At 38.5% G+C, this 21,693-nt stretch overlaps 1 protein-coding gene across 1 annotated transcript in view; it reads left to right on the forward strand.

The window, feature by feature from the left end:
- The first annotated feature begins 2,952 nt into the window (after nucleotides 1-2,952).
- The window catches only part of cpne7 (copine VII), a 30,484-nt gene continuing 11,743 nt past the window's right edge, over nucleotides 2,953-21,693 (forward strand). Inside the window, exons 1-6 of the mRNA XM_007889340.2 lie at nucleotides 2,953-3,126; nucleotides 15,263-15,445; nucleotides 16,563-16,637; nucleotides 18,046-18,120; nucleotides 18,598-18,681; nucleotides 20,368-20,457. Coding sequence (XP_007887531.1) covers nucleotides 2,953-3,126; nucleotides 15,263-15,445; nucleotides 16,563-16,637; nucleotides 18,046-18,120; nucleotides 18,598-18,681; nucleotides 20,368-20,457 — 681 coding nt within the window. The remainder of the gene's footprint in view (nucleotides 3,127-15,262; nucleotides 15,446-16,562; nucleotides 16,638-18,045; nucleotides 18,121-18,597; nucleotides 18,682-20,367; nucleotides 20,458-21,693) is intronic.

Raw genomic sequence — 21,693 nt, forward strand, 5'->3', positions numbered from 1 at the left:
TAAATGCACCAACTGTTGGCCTGAAAAAGCAGGAAGACCTAGGTTCAAAACCTGGTCTGAGCTGTGTTTGATGATCTCAGCTGGAGCAGAAGTGGTGATGCTAAAATTGGCATTTCAGTGCCCCTGGATAATGGAGAGGAGAAACTGTTCAGATTCTGCTTTGTGTTTGTTAACAATGGCCCCAGTTGGAAAATGCACATCTGTGGATGTTGGGTAAAGACAGGAAGAGGCTCAGCTGTGATATGCACAAGCACATAGCCTTACAGCTGTCTTGGCTCACACATGTAGAATGATCACTTGCATAGGGTACCACACAGCCATGCTCCAGTTAGTGCCAAGGACGAGAGACAGAAACAAGGAAAGAAATTGCATTTCCCCTTTAACTAAAGAAACAAACTCAAAAATCGTTTGCTTCAGACATGATCCGATTGACAAAGTGAGTGGGCGTTGATTTTTTTTTCACATCCTGCGTTCTTAAGATGCACTTTAAATAATGAAAACGTACTGCTCAGTTTGTATCGCATAGTGTCCCTGCTGAGGAATCCTCCAAGTTCTCCACTGGATTAGAAAATCTCAAATAATTAGGGATTATTTTATCCCTAACTCTTTTATTTGATCTCGACAAGATGAAATATTGGACAAGTTTCCTTACTCCACACACCACTGTTTACCTAGCAGTAAGTAGGGATCCCGGTTGTGAGTCGATTGGCAGATCGCTTTCCGGAATTAGTAATACCTTAAAGAAACAATAATAATAATAATTTGGTCACTCAATCCACAACTGTTTGCGGGACACTGCTGTGTGCAGTTGGCTGCGGCGTTTTGCCCACGCATATACAGTCAACGCACGTTACAGTATATTCTGTGAAGTGCTTTGAGACATCTAGAAGATGTGATAAGACGCTATATCAAATGCAAGGATTATTATTATTATCTCTACCATCATTCCTGTATAGATATTGTTGACCAATTCATTACAGTTATACAGTAAATACTTACACAAAATACTTTATTCTACAAGAAACCATTAGAGCACAAAAAATCACATGTGTGTCATGCACTACAATATGGAGTGTACTGAGAAATGGTCTGAATAATTCGGGAACATTTTTGATTAGGAATATACTTGAAGAGATATATCTGGAGAAGCAATTCTACATCATGGGAACCATGATTGACAATCTTTGTGGCAATGCAGACATATGTCAATAAGGAAGGAATGTTGAGAGATTGTACTGATGGATGATTTGTCTGTGGTTAGTGCTTCTTTTGGCATCACTACTACCAATGAAAAACTGGTGTAAAAATATTATTAAAAACAGAACAAAAGGCCAATTAGGCTTGTTCAAACCTTGTTATAGGCCAGTAAAGAGAAACTCTTGCAGCATTGTGTTGCTAAGAAAGCACATTAAAAAACAATTATAATTGCTGGGTCAGAGTTGGTTTTAGTCAACTAACCAAATATAAAAAAAATCAAAGCACCCTTAACAGCGCTGGAAGTGCTTCCAGTGAAATGCTGTATCCCTTCTGCTCATCAAAGGGCTGATACTGAAATTCAAAGCTACTTAGAGAGGCTCAAAGTACATCATTTATTTTAATTGTGGAAAAGAGGATTATGAGGGGACAATGATCTATGTCTTTAAAATACTATGAAGCAACAATAATCTAAGCAGGTAATTCCAATATAATTGGAACAGGAAAAATTGTGAGTTAATGAGCTTCAGCAAGACTTGAGTTAGACAATTGTGTTCATCATTAGCTGGTGGATATGTAAGAACAGGAAAGTAGTTCATGCTATTTTGCTTAGTTACTCCAACAAAGAACTGCATAAACATATCAGATCAATATTTAGTTCAGTATAGTCAGGCTATGGAAATATAGTAGAAAGAATGCAAGTGGATAGGGCTGAACAATATAGATTGTGTATAGATGGATATCTTGAAGTTGTTGTGATTAGCATTTACTGATCAGGGAGTCGTTCAGAGATTTATCTTGGAGGCTTTGCTTGTGGTTACACACCACCCTCAGCAAATTAAATAAATACAGCAATGCCTATCTCTGTGGATGGAATGATTTGACAGCCTGGATAGTCTTTTCATTCTACGTTATCTTATAATACGAGTGGTTTGCCACGTTATAGTTCTATTGAACAGGAGTGGATGGAAGGTGATTTGGTGCATTGGAATTCTATGTAAATGGGAGTGAGTCCTTGAGGTATTATAATGAAAGGGTATATTGTATATTGCATACAAACTAGCTCCTAATCACATAGCATAACACTCCTTAGAAGAATCCCTATTATTATTTTCAAATGCTATTCAGTGATCACATTGGCTCAGAATGAATCATTTGCTTACTGTCTAGTGCTTGTTTAATCTTAGCTTTCATTTTTCTCTCATTTTTTCTTTTCTTTTTTCTTTTTCTCATTTCAGACTTACTACAATCAGTTTGATACTAAACTGATGGTTCAATTCAATGAAAATCAGCAATACGAATAAATATCGTAGATTATGCCAAAAAATCACTGATCAAATGAACAATTCTTGAATTCCTTGACATTCTCATCTCAATTACACAATACTTCAAAGCTTTTTGCCTTATGGCTTTATTGCAACTAATTTTTTCTTAATTTATTTGCAGGGGCTTCTGAAATCAGCCAGTATAACATTGTTGTGTGGAGAGATTGATATTACTCTCAAATAACTTTGCTTTGCTCTTGGAATTTGAAGATGGAAGAATCAAATCATTAGCAAAGTCTAGACTGGAGAATCCCAGAAAGGACAGAAACCAATCCTATCACAACACTATTACTTTTGGTGCATCTGAAATCAACCCACAGTGTTGGAATTGTGGAGTTGGTTCCTGTGAGGAAGATCTCATCTGTCTCCCTGCAAAGCTTTCACTCCTGAAGATCTTCTAGTATTTGTCTGTCAAGAAGGTTTGGGCTCAGGGATGACTGAGCTCACAGGTAGGGTGTCCCCAAATTCAATGGGAGTTGTGACAGCCACTTGTGTCTCCAAAGTGGAGCTACGCGTTTCCTGCAGGAATTTGCTTGACAGAGACACACTCAACAAATCTGACCCATCTGTGTTACTTCTGATGCAGTCTCAAGGACATTGGATGGAGGTAGGTAACCAGACAATAGATCTTTCTTACCCGATCCAAAAGCCAGTATGTTTCATCTAGGACTTTGGGGAGAATGCAATTGAGTTTGAGGTCCTGTGTGAGTTTGTGTGTGAACAGTGAGTCAGTCTGATTCAAGCAAAGTGGATGTTATGAGGTCTACCACCTTACAAACTGCTGGATAACTTTTTGTAAAGATACATATGAGCAGAGTTCTGGTGTAGCATTCCTTACTAAAATGGTGGTTGTTTATTGTAATCCAGGTCTTTCATAGCTACTGAATTACTGCCTTGGCTGGGGCCAGCTAACAGACACAGATTGTCTAATGAACCAGCAACCTTCTAACCTGCACAATTTTAGTGTTTCGCCCACAAATTATACATTCAATTCACTTTACAGTGTATTCTGTGAAGAGCTTTGAGACTTCTCAGTGACGTAAAGCCCTATATCAATTGCAAGGATTATTGTTACACTGGCCAGTGCCCTTAACCACCAAATCATTGAGGAAAGGCAGCCTCCTCTTTCTAAAATAATTCTTACATTTTTGCATATTTACAGTTGGTTAGCGAAAAGCATTGGTTGAAAAGAAAACAATGGCTTCTTATCAGGGTTGACACAGACTAACTGTGGTTGTTAGTGGTACCTGGGAGCAGAGTAAATAAAACCTTGTCAGATTTTATGTGTTCACAGACAAAGGTGCTTCTGGTCTAAATGTGGTAAAACACTTTTTAAAGTAAGGCTGTAAGAACGATATAAGAGGCATTTCATAGTGAAAGTATTCCCAAGACAATTACCTTGTTTTTTAAGAACTGCCTTATCACTGTGAAATTGTACCTGCTGTAATGTTAAGAGCAACTTGTGGAATCAGGGAATGGAGTAATCTGTCTGAGAAGCAGATCCTTGCACACTCCGGAATTGCACAGTCAGAGAAGCAAACAATGCTTTTGTGCTTCGTGTTTGAAAAGATTTCTGTCTCTAAAGGTAATAAAAATTAAAAAGCGTCAATTAGGTGGATGCATTGGCTGTGAGGATTCATTCACACTGAAATTTCACTGTGATGTGAGAAGTCACGTATCCTTCCGTTCAGTTATTGTTCCTTCAGTGTTGTGGGATTAATGCCAGAAATCACATGAACACCCACACTTGGTACAGTATATTGTGTTGCATTGGGACACAGTGGCAACATCTTTTTTAGATTTGAAATAACAACCTGCACTGCTGAATATCGTAGAATCATGGAATCTTATAGCACAGAAGGAGGCCAGTGTGATCGGTTTTGTTCCTGAAGTTAGATTTTTTCCCTAACAAACTCTGTCAAGTTTTTATTTGCTTAATATGATATGTTTACATCTTCCCTGAGGCTATAAATTTTCCTCCATATAAACAATGTCTTAAACAATTGAAGCTTGTTCAACAGTTGGATAATCTATCAATGCTGAGGCTGGAATGGTGAAGGAACAATCAACAACAACAACTTGCATTTCTATAGCACCTTCACGCAGGGCAGTGTCTCGGAGCTCTTAAAGCTGGGGATCTCTGCAAAGTACTCTGGTGATATTTCCACAACTTGATCACTTGCTTCAGTGGTGCAGATACATTCTGTGCCTTTTTTGTGGCATTTAAATAATTTCCACGTATTCGACGCTGCAATTCCAACTTGCTGTGAAGTTCATATCCCCAAAGAGCTGTTGCTGTGCTTGGAATACGATTAGATAAGTGGAGGTGGGGAAAAGGGTGGGGGGGGGGGGGGGGATGATGGGGGGGCATTAACAATTAGCATCCGATTACATGCTCTATTCTGTATTCATAGAGAATATAATTCGCAATAACTTTTGTATTGCTCTTAATCTTCTTTTGAGCTGTTAGCTTCAGGAAATCCTTAAGGTCTATCGCTTTGAATCCAGATGTAATTTGCTTCATAATAAATGTGTCATTTGAGTCGGTTGGCTGGAGCCTCAGGTGATACAGTGAACAGAATTCTGCTAAGTTTCATCAGCTCATAAGCTCCGCAGTTATGAATGAGTTTTCCATGTTTTTTCACATGCAAAATCAAAAGTGGATTTAAAACTGCAAACACTTATTTATTTCTTTATTGTGGGCATGCAACTGATTTCAGAAAAAAGCTAAACTGTAGAGTCATTGCTGTTTAAACACAGCAAGGACTCTGTTTGTATATGAGCGCATTGATATCTGCAGGGCAGATTCAGTAACTGGAGATTTTACCAGTATGGACATCACGTGCATTCATATAATAAGTTATAGCTGAAATCAGCTTAATTAATATACCAGATGGGGAGGGGGGGAGGGGTTGCTGCATTCTTCACAGTTGACAAGTCCAGTGAGTTGGGTTCAAGTGGGCCTTCACTGGAAACAGTACCACTGGCAAAACCATTACATCAATGTCTAATTTCTTTATTTCACTCCCACTGAAATATTTAAATCGAGCAATGTCAGTCTGGCAGATTTTTTTTAGTGTAAGATAATCACTCTTGATTATCACAGGGAGAAAATCCAGTCATTGAATCACTGTGTAGAGATGGCGGAGGCTGAGTGCAGGCGTAGGTGTGTAAACATGCAATTGTCATTCTGTGTAGGTAGAGAATACTTGAACACAACCAGGACTCTGGTGCGTGTGTGTGTGTGAAGAATCCAAGGAAGTGACGAGGTCTGAAGCTTGCTGTATACTGTATCTGCTGATTTTATGGGGCAAGATTTGTGATCAGTTGGTTTCTTCAAGGTTATTTCTCTATCCAATGGTTGTGACATGGGCCAATTTAGATCTTAACTGTGGTTTGCTGCATCCTAAAGATGAAAAATTATATCTTATCCTCTTGTTTTCAATAGCTTAAATTTTTTTTAAAGAAGTCTCCATATATCTGTGTAGAGGGTTATTTTTCACAGTGACATCATTGAGAACATGCAATGACCTTGGAGAGACAACTATTCATTTTCGGTCTCGATTTTTCAAGCCCAATATTGCTGAGAGATGGCATTGCAATAAAATGTGTTGCATGAGCTGCTGGAGACAGTGGGACAGTATTTCTTCTCTGTTTGCATACAAAGCACATAGTCACTACACTTTATAGTAAAATCCAGTGAAATTCTTTGTGGAAGTGCTTCCGACATGAAAGGCACTATATCAAAGGCAAAGATTATTACTATTATTATTATATGATACAATTATTGGCTAATAGGTGGCTCTTCTATTTGACACTGTGCAAAAACAATGATTCCAAGCCAATCCAATCTAACACAGCACACCATTACACAGGTTTAAACCTGGTTTCAGATTTGCCACTGGTTTGTTAAATGAATGGCTTCTCACGGAAGATTCTAAATCAAAAGTATCTGTGGTTGCTTTGTGTCACGAGAATTCACTGAAATAAGAGAATCATCACGTATTGACCTTGCACTTATATGCAGTCCTGGCCTTTTAAATCGTGTGTGGTTAAACGTCTGTAAATATTTCATCCAAACCTCAGTTGTATATTTTAAAGGGACTCAGGCAGCTCTTTTCTAACATGAGAAATTCAGTGGTGGGTGTAACAGGCCAGGGTGTAATAGGTAAATCACCTATTTATCTTTAAAATGCCAGCGCCTCGCTGGAAACCCCAGGTATACCTCAACTATAAAGTGTAGTGACTATATACTGACAATGCCTTGTACAGTACTGATGAAAACTGCCAATTTCTGAGACATCAGGAGCTTTGTACTGCAATTGATGTTTGTGTAATGTACAACATTACACTGGGCCAACACCAAGCACGCATTAAACTGAGGTATAGTATCACGTATCATTTTTATGTTTGCTGTCTGATAGAGGCCAGAATCTTGATTGATGTTTGATTATATGACTATGTTTTTTGAGCGGGAGGGGTAAATGCAAGAGCTACTGATACTCGCCACACAATAGAATACACCTATAAATGAACTGAGGTCCAAAATCAGTTTGAACTACGCTGATTTTGATTTATTATCATATTTTGATCTGTGACTTGGTAAGATACCTTGATGGGCTGATAGGAGGTACACCTCTTGTCATTGTTATGGTTTAGTTTGAAATGTGCATCTGATCTCCATGGTTGTGCAGTTTGGAAGTGTAATTCCAAGTGATCCAGATGTGTAATGTGTGATCTGCAAGCCCTACTGCTCTGGTCTCTGCATCCCTTCTCACCCACGGTTAGGCAGAGTTCTACTATCAGTCAATCATGCCCTATATCCTTGGTGGTTTAGCAAGATGACCTTTCCTGCCTCAGAAGAAGTCATAAGCAACATAGTAGAAGCCAAATAATCTTTTCAACCGCAAGAAAACAGTTTGCACTGAATTTTACATCAGGAGGAAGTCTCCAAAACACTTTGTGCAAAGGCGAATTGAAAAATCATTTTGCTCGCCACATTGATTCTGAATCAGTGCGGTTTTGAGATTGATGCAGGATTGAGCTTTTGTTTGAAGCTCATTCCTAGACCCGAAATTTAAAGAGGAATCATTTTACACACATGAAAACAATCCTCACTGTACCTTTTGCAAACATAGAGTATTTAGTCTTTGTGGAATCGACTGGTGAGGTGTAAAATATCATAATCTGTCATTGTGGTTCTTATTCTTTCTTCCTCTGCGACCTCCATTACAGAGAATAAAGCAGGCAAGGCGATTTGAGGCATGGTGCATTGAGACCTACAACAACATTGATGCACTAGAGAGCATTCAGTTTGTGTTCTTTGAAATCATGGAGGCAGAAGCACAGATACAGAAGATTTTAATGGATGACTGTTTGCTTCTTTTAGGTGGAGCTAAATATATTGTTGGCTGTGGTTAGATCAAGCGTCGAATATTTTTTCCCAAAAAGTGCTTTATTGAGCACACCTCCGTTCAGTCTTCTTTTAATAACATTGGTGCTATTTATATGAAAATAAATGAAATATTATCAAGACTAGAAATTGGAACAGAACATCCTTGCAGAAACTGCTTCATTTTAAAGTCAAACATGTTGAAATATTAACTAGTTTTCCCTACAATTCTGTAACTAGACAAATGTTAGCAGCAGAGAGATTGTGTTTTCACTTACTGTCCCTTAGTTACAATATTACAGTACCTCTCTAATCGTGTTTGCTGTCACCTTCCACTAACTAATTGGATGCTATGTCTATAAATAGGATTGTGCCAGGGATAGGGTTGATTCCTTCTTTGCTAAAGTGAACAATTACCATCAATTCATGTGCAATATCCAATAAATATTAACACGGTTGCTGTTTCATTGGACGCAACTGACTTTAACAAAAACTGCATTAACACTTCACTAACCTAGTGTAGTGCTGTGCTGCTAAGCATTGCTGCATTGAAACATAACAGCATAGTGGATGGATAGGTTATGATGCACCTGGAACGTTTTTTATGTAACAAGATACGGATTTTACAGAGTTGCTGACGCAAATGACATTGGGAGCGTGAATGCCAAGAGGAATCTGTGTGTTTCCCATTGGGATAATCATGCCTGATGAGGTCTTTGCTGCCCTCCAGCTTCTGTCTATGTGTGGAGATCTGGGAGCAGACCTTGACTGCAGTTGTTGGGCTGGTAAATGAAGAATGTGAATAAAAATACCAGAACAGTAGAAACCCCCTCAAATTGCCCCATAACTATGCTGTCTAAAATACAATATATACGTCTTCTGTATTTGTGAAGGTGGTAAAGCCTGTTGCTTGGTGTTTTCATGTCACACACCATTCAGCCACTCACACTGTGAGTCCCTGTGTTCCTGTCTTGGCTGCATTAATTCATGGGGAGGTTAATGGGATTGTAGCATAAACTGAAAGGGCAAGTTTGACTTGGAACTTCGGATAACCTTGCATTACCTTGAGACACTGTTGTTTGATGACTTTCAGCAAATTAAGCTGTTCGTGTTGTGGCTTCTGGAATCAATGACGATTTAACCTGACCAACGACACCTTAGGGAATGCTAAATATATATTTTCACATGTTTTGCGAGTGTGAAACATTGGTGTTGTTCCTCTATGACGAGGTGACCTGATTTCACATTCTTTCATATAAAACTTGAGAGGATATCTGAACAACATTAGCGCCAGACGTGGCGATAGTGCTGGAGCTTTAGAAGGTCATGAATTAGAATCACCTCTGAATGACCTTGAAACCTCCTGAACTGTGTTATTCATGGAGAAACTTAAATAGAGGTCGAGCATTTCATTTAAAGAGTGGATAGAGAACTGTGCCTGTGTTTCCACAATCCCATGTTCTGCTCATGATTCAACATGTAACTACATTATTTTAATAATAATAATCCTTATATGAACCTTGCATTTGTTGTAGCGCCTTATCATGTCTTCAATACGTCGCTAAGCCCTTCACAGAATATACTGTAAAGTGAATTGACTGTATATTTTGTGGGCGAAATGCGGCAGCAAATTGCGTACAGCAGTGTCCACAAACAGTCATGGATTGAGTGATAGAATTTTTTAAAAATGATTATTTATTTATTTTTGAGGGGATTATTACTCCCGGAAAAGCGATCCTCAATTGACTAACAACTGGGTTCCTACCTTACTACGAGCTAAACAGAGGCGTGTGGAACAAGGAAACTTGCCTAAGGTTTTGCCCCACCCAGGAATCGAACCCTGGTCCTCTCGTTTATGAGGCGAGTGCTCTAACTAATTACTAATTATATCTAATTGTATTGTTCTACTGTCCTGGGTAAAGGTCAGTACACAGTAGAGGAAGGAAGGAAAAGGCACATGCTTATTTTCTAGTTAGAAAACCTCAATTCTTGCAAGAACAATATTAATAAATTTAGTAGAAAGAGAATCATCTGAAGTAAGAGTACTGTGTGTGCGGGCGACAGGTGTGTGTGTTATGCGTCATGTTGCTGTCACATCACTAAGGCGCACCAGCACACTTCAGTATTACTGTCAGACGACGCATCCAAATGTTTCTCGAGAGAAAAAAAACTTTATAAATAAACACTATTCATGTTGTTTTTTTTATTTTGAGAGGTGTAAAATGTCATTCACCAGTGTGTGATTCCTCCCTACTTGAAAGGCGCTATATAAATGTAATTTGTTGTTGTTGTTTGTTGTTGTTGTGAGACACGTTGAAAGTGAATTTTCTGAAGATATAAATACAGAGCCTGATGTCCTATATGTATTTACACTGTACTGTATTTACACGTTTCGCCCGCACGATACACAGTCAATTCACTTTTCAACATATTCTATGAAGCGCTTTGAGATGTGTCAACAACGTGATAAGGCACTATATCAAATGCAAGGATTATTATTAATATTATTATTACACTCATGCAATTGCTATTTGGCTTCCCTTCTATTACTGTACCCACCAGGGCCGGAAGATACCATCTAAAAATTGAGGTTTGCGAATCAATTTACGCACTGAATTCTGCTCTTCACAGCTGAACTTTCTGAGCTTGATTAAACTTGATTAGATCATGTGGCTTTTTGGCTTCCTTTAGAGAGTGAAGTACTTATTGTTGTAGGTTCACTGTCATTTTCTGATATTTTTCTATTAAAGGTAACAGGCATTTATTACAAATAGCTTTTAGGAATGTTGGACGTGCTTGCGATTTCACTTGTGCAACTGGCTTTTCATTCCTTTTGTGTGTAAAGAACAATGCCGGTGCTCACGGTGCTTAATCATTCCCACTTGCCACTTGTTGAATCATTCAGAACAGTAGACAGTAAACCTCTGGCTTCAGATAAAGACTCCATTAAAAGGGTATTGTCATCCCACTAGGGAGGGTTCGAAGGTGATCAATTATGTTGAGAAAAGCTAAGTTGTTACCAATGGCAACACCATTGTTCAAAGCCTGCTATCCTCTCAGGTAAATTCAATATTTTATGAAGAGTTTTAACTCTGTGCTCTTCATACCGAAGATTCTTTGTGCAGCTGAATCGTTTTAACCCTCAGTGTACTGTGAAATGGTCAGATACAGGGTGAATCAGAAGTCCCTACTTACTCACAGAGGTTTTAGTTATTAATTATGTTCTTTTGTTTAAGGCAATATTCGTAGAGAGTGTGCAGCTATTACAGGAGGTGTTTTTCATTGGGTGCATGAATGTTTTTGTCACAGAGTTGATATGTGTTGATATGCGGTTTGAACATCTCAGATAGACCCAAGACTGTGGACTTTTGTTTCACCAAGTATATTTCATTATCTACAGTGGAAAAAGGAAATGTAATTAAAAAGTTAAAAATAATATAATAGATTTATATTAAAAATTCAGAGGAAAGTGAATTATAGGAGTACCTATAATAATAAACAGTAAACCTTGCAATTAATATAATGCTTCATCACATCTTTGAAATGTCTTGAAGCACTTCACAAGATATACTGTAAAGTGGTGATGTGACTGTATTTTGATGGTGAGCAGTCATAGAAAAAACAAAGCATATTCAGCGTAAAAAATTACAAAAGGAGGAATTTTACAAAAAAAATCTTAAAATTATTATGTGCATTTATTGGGTTAAAAAAAACTTCTGATCAGTGTTACACCCTACACATAGAGCCTTTAGCGATGCACAGCTATCATGCGAAAATTCCATCAGTGGCAGAGATCGCCAACGGTGACAAATGTATCACTGAAGAGAATTTTTACCACGTGTGCACATTAAATTAATGCAAATAAATAAACCTTGTCTTTCACTGAACTCTGTGGCACAAATCATCCTGCATGAAGTATCCTTACCGTATATTTATCACTGAGCTGCAGTTCATGACACAGTGGCAATTTCAGCAATTACAATAATAACTGCTATTTTCAATTGTCCCCATGCTAGTAAAATAGCTTAAGCAAAATAAATAAAGTAAGTAAAGTAATAACCCTATCTGTTACGAAAGAGAGGTTGTTAAAAGGGATATGGGGATAAGACAGGGGGTGGGTTCAATTGGTCTCTTTATGGACTCAATGGGCCGAATGGGTGAATGATTTCCTGCGCTATAGATTTCTAATTGTCTATCAGGGAAAGAATCTCATTTGAATAAGTTAAACTGGTATTTCTTACATTGTTTGGACACTATTAGGTGTTTATTCGGTTAAATAGCAGGAAAGTAGTGGAAATAGTGTCCAAGCCTCAGCCATCAATCAAATTAGAAATAGGACTTGAGGTGTAAGCAGAAACTTGATAATTTCTTTCACTCAATTGTAAAGCATCCTTTATCCCCCACGTGACACAATATTTGGCACATAATATCTTATATTAGCGCTATAATTAAAGGTTAATCGCTTTAAAATTGCAGCTTCTAATTTAATTGTATCATTATATATTCTTCATTTAAAAGGGCAATTATAATATTAAGATCATTTTATATCTCACGGCGTGTAAGTTTGTTTTATTACAAGTGTAGAATGTCTACTTATTTTTCTCATTTTTGTCCCAAATGGTATGTGTCTCCCTGCTTCTGTTCTAGACTCTTGCTGGGTGCAGTTGCATGGAGACAACTTGCCCTCTGATACCCCACCCAAGTTCCCATTGTTCATGTGTGAGGGTGAGCAGTGTAGTCTCCCCATGCATCCCTGGCTAAGACCAGCAAACTCAGCATGCACCATTTAAACCGTCGAGTCTATAAGCTGCAGCTCTATCCACTACACTGTACTTTACGTCAGCCTGGTTCAGTGGTTGTGGTTTCGACTTTGAGCCAGAAGGTTGTGCGCTCAAGCCCCAAGTCGGCACCTATTTCTCCGACCCACTTAGGATTGGAGAGTAAGCAGGTCGGAGAAGTAGGGAGGTGCCAGGGATTTGAAGACGAGTGCGAGGATCTTGAAATCGATCTGTTCGGTGATAGGGAGGCAATGGAGCCTGTCAAGAACTGGTGTTTTGGGGGTACGATTTATTCAGCAACTCCGCAATAAACTTTCCATTTTCAGAGGAGTGAAAATAAACAGATTGATAGCTGAGGTTTGGACACTATTTCTACCACTTTCCTGCTAAAGTAGTTAGATATAATCACACTTGATATGAGTATCTGAGTATACGTCTCAGTGGCCTTCAGTTAAACATAGAGATAAATCAGCATTGAACACTGCTCCCTTTGTGCAGGTCTTGTGTAAAGGTTGTTCACTTAGAAAGAGCAAATTTATAAACAAAATCCCAGGTTCTGATGTTCTACTGTGTGCTGGATGTGCTGAAGCAAATAAGAGTTTCATAGTCCCACCCAGATGCATGTGTTCTGCAATATTTCAGGACATATTCACAAAGCGTGAAATGATACCGGGCCAACTTCCAAGCAAAGCTGGTTTAGGTAATGAAGCAGTGGCAACAATAATGTTTACTGAGAATTGGATATTGGGATCACTCTAAAGAATGAACAAAAGTATTAATATAATCACATAACAATATAATAACATAATCCATTTCATTTTGCTGAATCTAATACTTCTGCACAGAATATGATGCATTCTTGAGTGTTTGAGTACAACCCTTCTATATATTATTTGTATTACTGGATATACCAGTAAGCAAGGAGTCTCATGTGGATTGTAACAGTGGGACAGACTGGTTGAGTTGGATGGCTTGTTTCCGTGCTCTATAGTCTATGTATATCTATGCAATAGACATGTATGTACTATAACATAATGATCTGTTTTTCTGGAGTATAACTTGTGTGTAATTTTATTAATAATACATTGTAAATATGGAATAATACATCTATTAAAAAAATCTAAGAAGTGAAACAGGAAATCCAATTTCATTTAGAAATCAAAACTGGAGGTCTGTTGTGGTCACAGGTTAAAGTTACTGTGTTGTAGGAACGACTGTGGAGTTTTGGAAAGAGAAGGCAACAAGCGCAATGTGATTTCCAAACACCTACTTTCCAAACACTTTCCTTTCTCCATAGATTCTGCCTGACCTGCTGAGTTTTCCCAGCTCTCTCTGTTTTTGTTTCAGATTTCCAGCATCTGCAGTATTTTGCATTTTAGCCCAGTGTGATTGGCGTCTGTTGTGTTTATAATATGAGGGATGAAATCACTTTCTTCCTTCATTCGCAATGCCTGAAGATCCGAAACACACACAAAATAACCAACTCTGCTATTGTTTCTTCAGCCAACCTGGCATGAGGCAACATGGAACTGAGAAAAATAGTCTGCAGTCAGTAATTTATTAGTACTGTTATTGTCTCCAGTGTTGGGAAGTCTGTTTGTTGGAGCATAAAATGAATTACCATTTCATTAATAAACCTCAAAGCCGTTAGGAATGCAGTTGATGTCTCCCACTTTCTTGGTTGAATGCCATTAACTGCTGGTTGATGTATGGTCAAAGGTAGGAGAGTCACCCACTATTGAAGCTCATTATCACATGCATGAATATGCAATAGTCACTTGGTTGGAATATTATTTTCAAAGACCATTTAATGCAGTGGTGTGTGCTAATTACTAATTATGCCAGCAGTTTTCCATTATTTTGCCCACACACTCACATACCTACTTATATTCCACTCAAATAGAATGGGTAATTCAAATAGAAATTCAGCAGTTCTCTTGTAACAGCCATGTAACAGTTCATGGTATTGATGGCATTTTTTTTGGATAAAATTTTCATATTTATATAAAAAAAACTTTATTCGGTCAAAAGTAAGTCATTCATTGACAGCAATCATGAAAACAACATAGGTTAAAGTACGCGCCATGGTGAGATATTCTCAATGAGCCTGGCTTAGTTGATATAATTCGCACTTCTGGTTCAGAAGGTTGTTGGTTTGAGCCCTACATTATGGCTTTGAGCTCACAGTCCAGGCTCATTTCCAATGCAATGCAATGCATTGCAGAGATGCTGTCCTTCAGATGAGATGTTAAACCTTATTCAGGCGGACATTGAAGAACCCATGGTCCTACAGTTTAGGGATTGGAAATGAGGTCACTGATGGGCATCTGTACATTTCCAGATCCTATCCCTGATCCCATTTCTTTTTCCTATGACCCTCTCAACTCAAATGTCAATGACTCACTCATCGCTTTGATCTGCTGATGTTACTGATATTCTTAGAACTATTACAGCAAGTGATATGATTGCATAGTTGCTCTAGTCCTTCTGAAACATGGTGGATCTGTATCCTGGCTCTGTATTTTAAATAGCTGATTGCTGATCTATACAAATCTATTCTTTTTTCTTTACAGTTCGACCGGACGGAAGTTATAAAAAGTAATCTGCATCCAGTCTTCTCGAAAATCTTTAATTTGGATTATTATTTCGAGGAGGTTCAGAAGCTCAGGTTTGAGGTCTATGACATTCACGGTCACTGCAGCATTGGTACCCGTGATGACGACTTTCTGGGGGGGATGGAATGTACCCTGGGACAGGTAATTGCCAAAGACACAATTCCATGAAATAATTTTTACGACGTATAATTCTGTGTTTTTTTCTAAAATCGATTTCTTGCCTGGTTCCTTTATTCTCCCTCACGAGAGTCATTTGCACAATGAAATGCTCACAGCCAGCAGGCAGACTGCGTGGGTCGTGGCAACTCAAAACTATTGTTACTGTGTGCAGATATAAAGTAAAGTTGAGAGACTTTAATAATAAACAATGTGGGTGTCCAAGACGTTGGTGATTCAGAGTGTTTGTTGCACTCTATTGCCAAAGCAAAGGTAATTGAAGACTCCATAGCCTTGGACATCCATATCCAGTGAGTTTACATCAGGAGAAATGAGATAAGTGAAATGGGATGATTGTTTTTCCTCATGCTACCATTTGGAAGAAGCATTGGTTACCTTAGTCTGGTTTCCTCAAACAGGAAATGTGACTGATTTTCTCCACTAACCCTCCCACACCCCTCCTCACGCCCTCACTCCTCCAACCACCAACCTCAGCACTAAGACAACCAAAAATAAAAATGCCTTGGTTTATATCTGTTTGTTTGGCATAGACCAGGGTTGAACTTACAATCTTCTGCTCTGGATGACTTGATTTCACACTGTGTAGTGCCTTTTCCCACCAAGTCATTGGGTGAGTCAAGGGATGACAAACAAACAGTTTTACTGATGGATATTAAGAGTGTACCTAAAAACCTTTCTCTGGTAAAAAAAAGTTGATACAGTGGTAAGTAATAATGAATATATTTCACAATTTCACATATTGCACATTTTCACAAGTTCAGGCTGTTAGCTTCAAATCATGAGATGTACAAAGATTTAAAAAATGTTGCAGGACTTGTAAAAACTCTCTAAATTCACTGTAATGTTGCAGTTCAGATCAACGATGATTCCCAAACCCAAGGACTTCATTGCAACTCTCCTCACTAATCTGCCATTAAATAATCTAAACTGCTGCTGAATAATGGCTTTTCTCTATTCAGTCAAAAATGAAGGACAATTAGAAACAAAACTAAGTCTTTCATACTCTTTTAGCAGAAATATACTATTCATTTGGTTTGTTTTCCAATTTCACTTTTGTCTGTTATAATTTCATGCTTTGCAGATTGTAGCTCAAAAGAAGATGACAAAGCCTTTGTTCCTAAAATATGGCAAATATGCTGGAAAATCTACAATTACGGTGAGTTAATGCGATTTACAACTGGGATGAATGATCATAGATAAATAAATAATTAGTCAGAAATTAGAAAGCTTAATAATAATCCTTGCATTTGATATAGTGCCTTATCATGTAGTTGAGACGTCTCAACGCTCTTCACAGAATATAATGTAAAGTGGTTACATAGAAACATAGAAACAGGAGTAGGCCATTCAGCTCCTCGAGCCTGTTCCACCATTCTATAAAATCATGGTTGATCTGTACCTCAAGTCCAATTGCCTACCATTGCTCTGTATCCCTTAATACCCTGACCTAACAAATATCTGTCTACCCCTGTCTTGAAGATGTGACTGGTTCCAGGATCCAAAGCCTTTTGGGGAGAGAGTTCCAGATGTCCACTACCCTTTGGATGAAAAGTTTTACCATGTGTTTTGTGGGCGAAATGTACCCAACACTTAAGGGGAAGCTAATAAATCAAGTTACAATAATCCCGAAAAAGCAAAATTCATGGTTAGTTCATGGCTACCGGGAAAAAAACAGATTAAGTTAGGAAGCATGCATCCTGTGTGAATTTTATTCTCATCTGCCTCTCTTCCATACCTAGGGCAGATAATTTAATGAAAGTGCTTTTAATTAAAGCGATTCTTTGGATGCTGTGAAATCGATTTTGTGTGGCTGTGTTTTGGTATTCTGAACTATTCCATTTATCCGATCGCTCAAAGCGGTGTTCAAAGCAGTGCTTCCAATTACAGCTCGTTGTTCAATTTCTTCATTATTTTGTAAACTAAAACCAAAGTGTTCATTTGGGTTTAGCAAGCACTGAGCCCCCAGGATGTTTGCTTTGTGTTGGCGTTTGTTTTCAATTCAGGCTGATAACCTGCAGAAGGAGAACTTGAAGACATCTGATTTCTCGGATCTGTATGAATCAAGCTTAAAAACACAGCGTCTTCAAGTGTGTCGTTCGCTGTTCCTGAATTTTAGCTTTTTTCCAACATTTCAGTGAAGTGGCAGTAAATTCTGAATAATATAGTGACAAGCAAGGATGATATATTACTGGCAGGTCTAGCCATGAGTTTTATTTGGAGGATTATTGTAATTTGATTTATTAGCTTGCCCTTAAATGTGGGCATTTCGCCCACAAAACACATGGTCAAAACTTTTCACCCAAAGGGTAGTAGACATCTGGAACTCTCCCCCCAAAAGGTTTTGGATTTTAGAACCAGTCACATCTTCAAGACGGGGGTCGACAGATATTTGTTAGGTCAGGGTATTAAGGGATACAGGGCAATGGTAGGTAATTGGACTTGAGGTACAGATCAACCATGATTTTATAGAATGGCGGAACAGGTTCGAGGGGCTGAATGGCCTACTCCTGTTTCTATGACTGCAAAGGACTATTGTAAGGACTATTTCCCTATTTTGTTCACAGATTATTGCAGAGGAAATAACTGGAAACAATGGATATGTGGAACTGGCATTTTGTGGCAAAAAGCTGGATGATAAGGTATATCAGATGCCTAGGCAGTGTGCTCATCAGAACGTATTAAGTGAATCTTTTATATCCCGGATCTTCTGAACTTTGATTACTTTGTTTAGTTGTTCGACCCAGATCATATCAATCTCTGTGAGATTTGACAAGGAAGGTTATCTTTGAAGAGAGTGCTTCCTTTGGTGAACATGGTAAAGCTGAACAGGGGTTAGAATAATCTCTGCAAAGATTATTTTCCGCCACCTAGATTTTGTTTTAGAAAAATTGCTATCGACTGAAAAAATTAGAATATTTTCTCCACACAGAATATTGTTTATTTTGGAAATAGGACATAGACATATCCACAGATTGCCACAGTATTAGAACCCACAGGTGTGTTAGTTTGTCTGGTGGAAATGGTCACATTCCAGGAAAGCTCAGAATAGCAAAAAAATAACACTTGTGTCTAGGCAAAGCTTAGTAACATGTTACGTTTCTTCCATATTGTTGCAGGACCTTTTCAGTAAATCGGATCCTTTCTTGGAAATATATAGGATCAACGATGATGACTCTGATCAGCTTGTCTACAGGACAGAGGTAGGGAAACGATTGGTGGAAGATGGATGGCTATGAACATGACCTGCAGTGGACAGAAGTAAAACTTGTGTATTACACCACAGTGTTTACACTGCGAGATGAACAGGAAAGAATCGTTTAAAATGTATTCAATACATACATTCAAAATCACATTGCCATGTTATTGGTGGTGTAATCCATTTAGACATAAAAATAATACACAATATTTATTCTGGCCTTTCATACACTGTATTGTCCTGTAGCTCTTCAAATCAAGGTGGAGGGATTTTGGTGGATCTGAGGGGAGAGGGTGGAATGAAAGAGCTAAGGGGTGGCAGAGTGAAGAGTATAATGATTAAGTAACTCGTTTATTCTCTACTTCTAAGAATACAATACTCCAACCATAAACCCACAACCCCAGTTACATTCCTTCTTATAGTTCCTGCTCGTATCTCATCGGTTATTCTCCAACTCCATTTACTTTTAAAGGGATATCCAACAGACGGATGGGTAGAGGAGTAAGATCACAGAGCTGGGTTGTGCAACAACATGAAAGTATTAGAAGTTGATCCACGGGAATGGATAGTGAAACAATGGAGCTGGGCTGACAGAGCATGGTGTAGAGTTGAGGTGGGCTGTGAAGTTCTGTGTGATCTGGAGGTTATGGAGGGGAAGTAGGTGAGCAAGGCATTGGAGAAGTCAAGTATAGAGGTGGACAGGAGGCAGGTAACTTTGGTCCTGTGAAAAGAGGTTTCTTTTTATTGGAGACTCTCACCTAGTCTGACCACTTTCCAAATCTCTTGCTTAACATTAGGAAACAAACTTACTAAAATAAAAATGTATAGGACGGAGCATTGCACGAAACACTCAATAAATTATATGTATGGAACCCAAGAAGAAAGATGTTACTGTGCAGTCTTTTGTCAAGACCATTCAGATGTTAACAATAATTTGAGATCTCAGACGTTTTAATAAGCTTGTCACTCACTGACACACCGTAATGGGAGGGACTGAACATTGATTTAACAGCTGGGTTAGTAATTAAAATCCTTTAATTCCCCATTTATGGTATTTTAGTTGCTAAGGCTCATGAACAAATTCTATTGCAAGTCTTAAAAAAAAGCTACTAAAATCATTCCATATGGAAATCCTCATTGAAACTGTCAACGACAGCACTAAGTGATTTCTGAACTGATCATTAAAGCTTTTCGATGTGAAGAGTTATGCAGCATGCAATTTGTGTCTATTTAGAATATGCAATTACATACATTTCGAAGATAATTTCAAACCAAATCCAAGTGTGCAATGCTGTGCTTAGCTTTTAAAGGGAAGAGTAGAAGTAGATCTTGAAACTCACTATTATAGTGGAGCAAGTGAGAATTGAACAACCGACCAGTGTTACAAGCAGTGAGTGAGCTTTCAGTCTGCAATACAGCACTAAGCAGTTATTAAGCAGCCCATTATCACAACTATTTGTGGCACCTCCTTCTGACATGAAAGGCGTGATGCATATGTAATTTGTTGTTGTTGTTGTGGTGCGCAATTTGGCTGTTGCGTTCATCCGCAAAGCACAAAGCCACTCTAATTTCCAGTATTTCCTGTAAAGCACTTTGAGACGACTTGCGGATGTGAAAGGAGCCATATACCGAATGTAAGGATTATTATTATTTTTATTCATTATTATCCTTCTGTTGTTTCCTTTTTCAGGTTATCAAGAACAACTTGAATCCAGTGTGGGACCCCTTTAAAGTGTCCCTGAGCTCACTTTGTAGCTGTGAAGAAAAGAGAAAGCTAAAGGTATATTAAGAACCGAAACTCATTTCTAATGCATCATTACAACCTACAATTATATAATGCCTCTCAAATAGGAAAACCTGTCATCGCACTTCACAGAGCTGGACTGGAAACCAAGGTAGAGTGGGAGATAGGGAGGGTAGGAGGGAGGTGGCTGCAAGTGCAAGGTAGGAATTTAAAGGGTTTTTGAAAGCTGAGAGATAGACAATGGGAAACAGAGAGACAGAGGGATTTAGGGAGAGTGTTCAGTAGAAGGAACTCTTGTGGTAAGAATGATGGATGAAGAGTAAAGGAATGAGAAAAAGAAAACAAGAAGAGCAAAGGCAAAGAGAGGAATGGGAGCGAGAAGCAATTTCAAGCAATTAGGAAGGCGAACGGTATGTTAGCATTCATTATGAAAGGATTAGAGTATAAGAGTAGGGAAGTCTTGCTGCAACTGTATAGGGCCCTGGTGAGACCACACCTGGAATACTGCGTGCAGTTTTGGTCTCCTTATTTAAGGAAGGATGTACTTGCCTTGGGAGGGGGTGCAGATTAGATTTACTAGGTTAGTATCAGGGATGAAGGGGATGAGTTACGAGGATAGGCTGACCAATTTGGGCCTATAATCCCTAGAATATAGAAGAATTAGAGGGGATCTTCTAGAAACCTATAAGATCATCAAAGGGCATGATAGAGTAGATAGTGGTAGATTGTTTCCCCTGGTTGGAGAAACTAAAATCAGGGGTCACAACCTTAAAATCAGAGGCCAGCCCTTTCGCACTGAGTTGAGGAAGAACTTCTTCACTCAAAGTGTGGTGAACGTATGGAACTCGCTACCCCAAAGGGCTGTTGACGCTCAGTCCTTGAACATATTCAAGACTGAGATAGATAGATTTCTTATTGCAAAAAGGGATTAAGGGATATGGGGATAAGGCAGGGTTATGGTATTAGCTGGAGTTAGATTAGAAGATCAGCCATGATTGAATGGCGGGACAGGCTCGAAGGGCTGAATGGCCTACTCCTGCTCCTACATGTTATGTTATGTTATGTTATGCTATGTTATGTTAAGTGAAAGATGAGATTCGGAGAAAGAGGAAAGAGACAAGAAACTCGGAAATTCAAGAAAAACTACATTTTTGGGTTAAAAATATTAACTTTGTCAAGAGCGGAATCAATTGTAATACAAAATGGAAAGTGATGCATTAATACAGTTACTTGCAAAGAATTTATGTTTCTCTGTGTTGCCAGTGTTTGGTT

Source organism: Callorhinchus milii, unplaced genomic scaffold (genome assembly GCF_018977255.1).
Source record: "Callorhinchus milii isolate IMCB2004 unplaced genomic scaffold, IMCB_Cmil_1.0 Scaffold14, whole genome shotgun sequence".
In the NCBI taxonomy this organism is placed as follows: domain Eukaryota; kingdom Metazoa; phylum Chordata; class Chondrichthyes; order Chimaeriformes; family Callorhinchidae; genus Callorhinchus; species Callorhinchus milii.